We start from the raw sequence: 8976 nt of genomic DNA on the forward strand, positions 1-8976 counted from the left end.
ATTTATTGTGTATAAAATATATTGTTCATTTGACAATTCTTTTATTATACTATTATGAATAATTTTGATTATTTTAGTAGATAATTATTTAATTAAAAAATATGTAAATTCATATAATATATAATGACTAATTAATTTTATAATTGATAATATTTTTGTTATAAATTATTACGTTTCGTGTGTTGGCTAAAGTTTGGAATAAGGCGGCTAGGTTGGAATTTGCCACCACTAAATCCAACATACAAGCTTCCTTTGGTAACCAAAAGATTTTCATTTTTATTTATTTATTTTCGTTTTAAATTTTTTCTTAGTCCTATATATCGTTTAAACTTTAAAGTAATTAAGCACTAGTTTTATAACACTAGCTACTTGAAAGCTTTTTTGGCAGAGTCAATATTCAATGGTTGAGTAAACAATTATTTAATTATAGAAGTGGCCAAAAGCAATAAGCCAAAGCTCTTTTCTTCCTTAGCTTGCACTATGCTATATATAATAAACATTTTGTTATTAAAGCAATAATTAAAGAGAAACACAACCCTTAATATGGTAGCCTTCTATTAGGTATTTAAATATATTTTTAAAATTACTTGGCAGAAGGAAGTAAATCTATGTTATTATTGCGCATTATTTACCTGGTATAGATGTTTAATTTGATTAATCAAGTTCAAATTGTTTGGTGATACTATACGTGTAGTATATGCATAATTTTATAATAATAATATTTTGGATGTTACTTCTATCTATATTATTGATTTTAATAATTTAGGTTGCGTTTGTTTCTAAAAATAGAATAGATAAGATAGTGAGGATATGATAAGATAAGATATTGATAGATAGAAATTTAAAATTTTGTGTTCTTATATTCTATTTGATGATAAATTAGAATAAATTATGAAAATTTAATTTATTCTCATTTTTTTCATTAAAAAATTTGAGATGAAAAATATAACAATAAAAAATATAATTATGAAAAATTAACAAGAATAATAAAAAAAAAAATAAGTTGTGTCTCTTATCAGTGTCTCTGTGTCCTTTCTATCAGGATAGACACAAAATATACTAATTCAAGGTCTCTGGACACATTATCTCTGTCTATATCTCGTCTGCCAAATATAATTTTGTATTTCAGTGTCCATATTTCAGATCATGTCTCTATAAATAAACACAGTTTTATTGTTAATATTTATTTCTATGCATTCCAAGTGTCACAAATCGAATGGTTTGAAGTAAGAATCTAATAATTTACTTTTATGTGCCAGCCATGCATTACATATAGTAACTAAAATCAAATCATGAAGTTCCACTACTAAACCTAAAAAATTCATGAAATGATAGCGTATGAAGGGGTTGAGTCCTTAGTCATAGGCCAGTAGGACAATAAACAGCGTACCAAAATCTCTAATAACAAGGTTATTATTGTAATTAATAGGAAAATTGAGGAGGAAAAGACATACAAAAGAAGAGTGGGGAAATAAGAGAATGCTTAGCATCAAAGAAAATGAACTTTTGCTACCTGCCCCCACTTCTTTGTGTAACATACCTTCTAGCACCATTGGCGTCTTCCCCTAGATTTTTGGAAAGAAATTAAAATCTAGCAAAATGCATATAAACTAAAAGATATAAAAATGTTTGCTTCCATGATATTTTTCCTTGACATGCATAGATTTTTCTTGTGGTCTTTTTCTTCAAATTTACGGAACTTGTACCGATATTTTCTTACAAAAAATATCATATAATTTAGAATCATGCTAATTAGTATTGAATATTGATTTTATGCAATTTTTGCCTAAATTATAATAAATAAAGAGATAATAATAATCTAAAATTATTTTATTTAATTTAATATTCATAATTTTATATATATAATATTTATAATTACATATTTATTATATCTTATATTATTCAATTATTCTATTGGTAATTAAAGTATACAAAATAAACTAATTTTATGCTGTTTTTGATTGATTTTTAATTTTATTGTCTCCAAAAATAAAAATATTTTTGTTTTAACATTGTGGTAACAAAATATTTAACTATTCACAATTTTTGATATTAAATTACTATAAGTTTATAACCATCCACAATAATGTAACATGTTCGTATAATTTTATTGTACGAAAATATAAAACAATAATTTTACATAATATTAATTCATAGAAGTTTCTATGAAAAGCCAAGTGGATGCACCGTTCTTCCTGTAAAATCAAACCAATTTGTTGGTGACCTTTAAATATTAATTCATACAAATATTTGCTCATATACAGCGACGTCCCCCCAAAATTGCGCGCGAGTGTACAAAAATGACACGGTTAAAATCTTAAACCAGATTTAATTACATTGACTTTAAATTAAATGAAATTAATTAATTTATTAAAATTTATTTATTGAATAATGGTAGCTGCTAGCTAGCTCAATCATAATTTTAGATTGCACCATGTTTATATACATTCACAATGATATTGACTGCTCAACCACCACTTCCAATTATTACAAGACAAAACAAACATTCGAAGAAAGAGACAAGGTTTATGCATGAATCGTTCAAAGTATTAAATAATAAAAGGGGAGTACTACTTAAATAATGATCATTTTGAACAACATTAATAATTACTAATAAAATAAAAATACATTATATCCTAATTTAATGTTATTAATTAAATTTAAAATTAATTTACTCTTTTAATCTTATTAATTTATATTATTCACACATTATTCAAAAATATTATTGATAACTTATACTTTTCGTAATAAAAAAATAAATATATATATATATATATATACACACTCGAAATTCCAATAATTGAGTTGCACGAAATCCGTTGCTAGACTCAGATTGCATTTTGAAATCCAAAAAATCTAACACAAGAAACTCGTAGAAATGACACATAAGTAGCCACATTAAACGGCGGAGTTTACTTGAATTGTTATAAAATTTCGTGGATGAAAACTCAACCACGTATTCTCGTTTAAATTGAAGGGCAACCATATTTGATTATTTCTTCTTTTTTTTTTAACATTCCATTAATTAATAACTGGATCTTTTTTGGTAAAAAATAAAATTTTTATTAAATTTAAAAAAAAATATGTTGTACATGATAATTTTTTCCATTTTTTCTGGTAAAAAAATAATTTTTAATCTTTACCAAAACTTTACTCTTTATCATAATATTATTCTTAATCATGATTAATTAGTCTTTAAAAAAAACAAGTATTATTGATGTAAATTTCTATATAAAAGAATTAATTAGTATTTGATTGATAGTCTTTTTTATTAAGGACTCAATACACTATTCATCATGATTTCCATAACTAAATATTTATCATGAATGAACCCTAAGTAATTAACCCGTTAAAATAATGATTTGAGATGCAAAGTATATGCAACAATAATATTAAGATTCTAGCATCCATGGGAGCTTATATATATATACAAGTCAACTTTTATACAAAGCTGCATCGACCCAAAAAAGAAAAAGCACATAAAAGCATAAGAAGTACTTTGAATTTTGCCATGCGGTCAAACAGTATATCATGCATGCTTTCCCGTTGTGCCTAATTAAAGAGACACTTTCTCACGTTTAAAACTATTCATTCCTCAAGCAGCCCCTAATTATAATTAAATGCAAGCTAGCACCATGCATTACTAATTATCAATAATATTTCGGAGGGAATAAAAAATCAATTAAAACAGTTTAAAATGATCTCATTTAATATTTATTAATTATCGTTAAAATCATTGTTAGGTATAATAAATATATCGTTACGAATATTATGTTATATAAAATAATACTTAAAGAAGAATATCTGCTTTTTGATGACACATTAATAACTTGTGTTGATACGTAACAGGACCTGCAACAACAATTACTATATTATATATTAGCCTATTACAACCTAAAGTTTTCTTTAATTTAATTTCTTATACACAAAATACATCATTTAATTCTTTTTTCTTCTGGCATATGGTAACATGAAAACAATCATTTTAGGCACGTATTTTGAGCATACAATTATAAGTAGGATTATGGTAGGTAACTAATAATTTTTTTGAATAATATGAATTAGAGGTATATATAGGTCGGGTCACATTGGGTTTGGCTTAACTCAGATTCGCCTTGAAATATAGATCGGACTTAATTTTTAGACTCTAATCCGATCCTAAATCCGATAAAATCTATGCACTTTCGGGTTGGGTGAAAACTTGATAAAAATCGGATAAAAATCAGGTCTTTAGCATGTAAAAATTACCTAATCTCCAATCATTATTTTACAATTCACATAGTAAAATTTACCTAAAAAAAATTATAATAAGAACCAACCATTATCTAAAATTAAAACATAATCATAATCACTACTAATATTATCTAATAACACCAAATATTTAAATCAATACAAATAACACTATTATGTATTAGTCTAAAGTTTTATGCATTTTAAACATAAAACATTAACTTATAATCTTATAATAACTAATAACACAAAATATTAAGATTTACAATATTTAAATTTCACATAAGAATAGTCATCATTCATCACTAATAACACAAAATATTAATTGTGTATGATGATCGAGCCACTGGGTCGAGTTCGGGTGACCCGAGTTATGACCGGATCTATTTTTGAGACTCTTACCCGACCTTAAATCCGATGAAATCACACTAAATTAGCTCCTAAAGTGTTTAGGGCCGAACCGGGTCTTCGAGCCGGATCGAATCATGTACACCCCTAATATGAACAACCACTAATTAAATTAAAACACACTACATCTTCAAATTATTCATTTAAATTTTAATATTAGAATAATCATTTACACACCTAATAAAATAAACATCCGATATATTTATTATTTACATTATTTAGTATTTTCATTGTGTACCTATATTTTGGCTTATAAGTAATATATATCTAAGAATGATTGTGATGGCATGAAGATTGATTACACGTGAAGCATGTCGAAAATAGAAGGCAAAGGTGATGAGTTCTAAAAGTGACACATGTCTCCCAATCAAACTTAGATTAATTAATTTTTCCTTACAATAATTTCATAGAAAAATAGTAGCAAACACTTCACCTAAGCTTTTGGCTTTACGAGCTGCCACCTTTCAATTCAATTGTGATTGTTGATAAAAGTTAAAAATGACTAGGTCCTTTTATTTGTTTTAATTTAATTTGAGTGTGCCATCTTTTTTAATTTGCCCACAAGAAAGAACAAATCCAGGTATCCACCTCACCTACAATAATTATTTCCAGAAATTGACATTTTGGAATTTGCTGTTAATTATTTAACTATTTATTGTTCATAATAGTAACTCATCAACTTAACAAACTTTGTCTGACCTACCCCGCTATTAATTAAATCATTGTCTTATCATTTTCATTTGATTTGATATCAGCAGTATTAGTGGTGCCATTTACACTCTAATTTTGACAAACAAATCATGTTTAATAATTTCCTTTATTTAACAAGCTATCCAATATAAATCACAAGGCATTTCACTAATAATAAAAAGTTCCAGTTAGTTTGAACATTTATGTAAATTTTGTATACATTTTTTTATTTTTCTTATATTAAAATTTGTTTAGAGTCAATACAATTAAAATTGAAGTATTTAGATTATAAAAATTCTGGTATTATCTCATGAAATTATTTGTCTAATCTATAAAATTTAAGTTAATAAAATAAAAGAGAGACATAAACAGTTATATTTCTAATGTCTACTCTCTAATCCAAAATTTATGAATATATATTTAGTTAGTAGATGAAATGAATTAAAATGTATAATTAATTAATTGACATTATTAGTTCATAATAAAAAGTTATTTTCAAATTGCCTTGTGTTATTACAGCCTTGAGGCATGTAAATGGTAATGGGAACCTAAAAAGCATAGCATGTTAAACAAAGTCAATATTATTGCCACCTTTTTCTTCGTCTTTAATTTAATTTCTGTAGAGAGGTGACACTTTAGTTGATTTATTATATCTATATAGCAACCACTTAAGCATCAGAAAAGTGGTATATTGGAAAACTTGAAAATCTCATTAACTTGGCATGAAAAAGGGGAAGAAATAAAGAAATAAAGAGGAAAAAGCAAAAGTAAGGAAAAGAGAAGCAAAATTAAAGTTATTAAGAAAGGCAACAATATTTTGATGAGGGGCCAGCTATATAATTTTACTTAGTCATTATTATTATGTTAGTGGAATCATATGAAGAGTGGGGTTCGTTTTGTTGCTGTAAAATTAAACCCAATTTAATTAACTTCTAATCCAAATTAAAATATTTTGGATCACCAATCACACCAATCATATGCCATAAGTCCAAATAATTCAAGATTATGTTGCTAATGACTGTTGGTATAATATTGTGTTATTCATCATCTAGCCAGCTAGAGAGCATAATAAATATATGGAATAATAATAATAATCAGGATGATTATTAATAAAGCTTGATTATTATGCATGTTAGGAAAGAGATGCATTATTCATTGTAGATGCAAAGATTCAATATATTCCGAGTACAAGGAGGTGTACGCAGGGAGAAAATAAATAATAAATAATAAAGATTCCTTAAATTCCAATCCGATTTATTCGTATATTCACTCATATAGCTATAAATTATTGATTTTATTATTGTTTATTATTACACGTTGAAGTGGAATACAAACATGTATATCTTTATTAATTGAACTCAGGATCATGATGATGATGAAAACATATATCCAAAAATATGATGAACTAATAATAATTAACATTAATCTTGCTTCCTTAACTCCTTGTAGAACCTCTTGATGAACTCTTCCGCCGCCTTATCAACCTGGTGGTCATCTTTGTCGTCGTTATAAAGCGGGAACGGCGAGTCCGTCACTCTCAGCTGCCTCACCATTGGACTCCGCCCGAACCCTGGAAGCGCCGGCGAAGCCTCCACCATAGCCATCATCACCTGATCATTATTATTATTATTGTTGTTGTTGTTTAAGATCTCCAACACCGCCTTGAGCGCGTTCGCGGTGACCACGTCGTCGTCCAGAGTGGGTGGCGCGTGAGTGCATGCGAAGAAGTGGTGGTTGTGATTGCGGTGGCGCTTGCCGATTGGGAAGAAGTAGTGGTTGTTGGGAGTGTTGCTGCAGCTGAACTCGTACTCCCTTGGGGCGGAGAACTGTAGATTAGGGTTGTTTGAGTGGTGGTGGTGATGGAACATGAGGTTGTAGATGGCTTTTCCGGCGAGCTTGCGGCGGCGCTTGAGGAACATGTTGAGATCCATCACGAGCTTTCCCTTTGATATGCCTCTTCTAAGCATGAAAAATACTACACGTACCATGTTCCACACTTTCTTTGCCATTATTGGTATATTATTGCTTTCCATTTTTGAGTGAGAGAGAGAGAAAGAAGAGAATTGAAGAGAGAATGGATTGAAGAGAAGGGAAGGGGTGTGAGGACCTTATATAGTACTCATTAGGAATCAACTACCTTAAGCTTGTGAACCAAAATGTTATTATATGTATATAACAGTAGAAATTCATTTTTACTTAGCCCTAACTTTATAATAATTTACAATTTAAATCAAATAAATTTTAAAAAATTACTTCATGTTAACAAAAAAAGGTTAATTTCTTAACATTATTTTGTATATAAATATAAGAGTAATGCTTATCACTAATAAAATAAAAAGCTAAATATTAAATAATAAATTCTAAATTTTAAATTATAATAGTATAAAAATATTACTTATATCCTTAATACTTTTCTATAATAAGTCGATTATTCACGTCAATAAATAATTTAATAATTTAATATATTTGATTAAATTATTAAAAATAATATACGCATTTATATGTTATTATCTTTAATCTTCGTACGAAGACCCTTTTTTTAGATCAAGTATAGTCATTATTGTATAATAATACATCCTGTGCTAGAATTATAATAACCTAACCCTAATTAAGAAACCTGGGTGCATACACCACATACTAGTTTGGATACTTTATGTATTTCTTTTATTATTTTATTGACCCCATCGATCTATCATTATTGGTGGAGTGCTGCGCTTCCTTTTTGAGTTTGAGATATTTTGGAATAATTCATACCAGACATCCTTTTGGGGTTTGCTTTTTTATTTTATTTTTGAAAGATCTTTGTTTTCATTTCTAGATTGGTGGCTATTACTTAATATATATGTAACAGTGAATGACCTAAAGCCAAAGGCTATAACTATTTATGTGTTTACATCCATTAGAAAAATGTTCAAGATACATCAGAATTAAGAATTCTCATCATTTATTCTATCTTTAACTTGATAAGAGGAATATTTTGCTTAAAGTCAAATATAATAAATTAATAATTAAATAAACAAGAAATAGTTTCTCTTCGAATTGGTAATATTGAAATGATATACACTCACAAAAGCTAGTAAGCGGGAGGATTATTATTAGTTCAATGTGCAATAAGCTAAGCAAATTGAATTTATTACACAATAAGAGCTGTATGTAAGATTGGCAATAATATCCAGAATACATTATACATATTATTTTAATTTATTGGATAAAACAAGAAATAAAAGACATGGATACCCTGATGACCTAAAACGCAACATGGACTATAACCCTCTCAAGTCTCAAGAGAAAGAAGGAAAAACAAGAAGTGGCACCACATACCAACTTCCAAAAACTATAATTTATGTATGCATGGGTTCAAAGACCTGAAAAAAAACCCTTATAATGAAGGTGACTTGGGTCTTCTTCCCATTACACACAAATTGAAACATCGGTCAGCAGAGAGAAAATTATAGGGAACAGGTAAACAAAGATAGTACATAACCATGTTCCCCTTAATTAGTACGAAAAAGTAGCTCATTGAAAATTATACGTATACAGACAAATTGTCTAAAATACATTAATTTTTCAATTACTACTTTTTCTAAATTGATAGTCAAAAACCGTTAAAGAACATAATTAATTTGCAAGAGTGAGATCACTGATCTC

General features: G+C 27.6%; 1 protein-coding gene across 1 annotated transcript; it reads right to left on the minus strand.

Annotated features, from left to right (window-relative positions):
- Window positions 1–6545: 6545 nt before the first annotated feature.
- LOC107458958 (uncharacterized) lies at window positions 6546–7421 on the minus strand. Its single transcript, XM_016077171.3, has one exon. It carries the CDS (start codon window positions 7359–7361, stop codon window positions 6750–6752), a length of 612 nt encoding a protein of 203 aa, XP_015932657.1. The 5' UTR covers window positions 7362–7421; the 3' UTR covers window positions 6546–6749.
- Window positions 7422–8976: the final 1555 nt, after the last annotated feature.

Source organism: Arachis duranensis, chromosome 7 (genome assembly GCF_000817695.3).
Source record: "Arachis duranensis cultivar V14167 chromosome 7, aradu.V14167.gnm2.J7QH, whole genome shotgun sequence".
In the NCBI taxonomy this organism is placed as follows: domain Eukaryota; kingdom Viridiplantae; phylum Streptophyta; class Magnoliopsida; order Fabales; family Fabaceae; genus Arachis; species Arachis duranensis.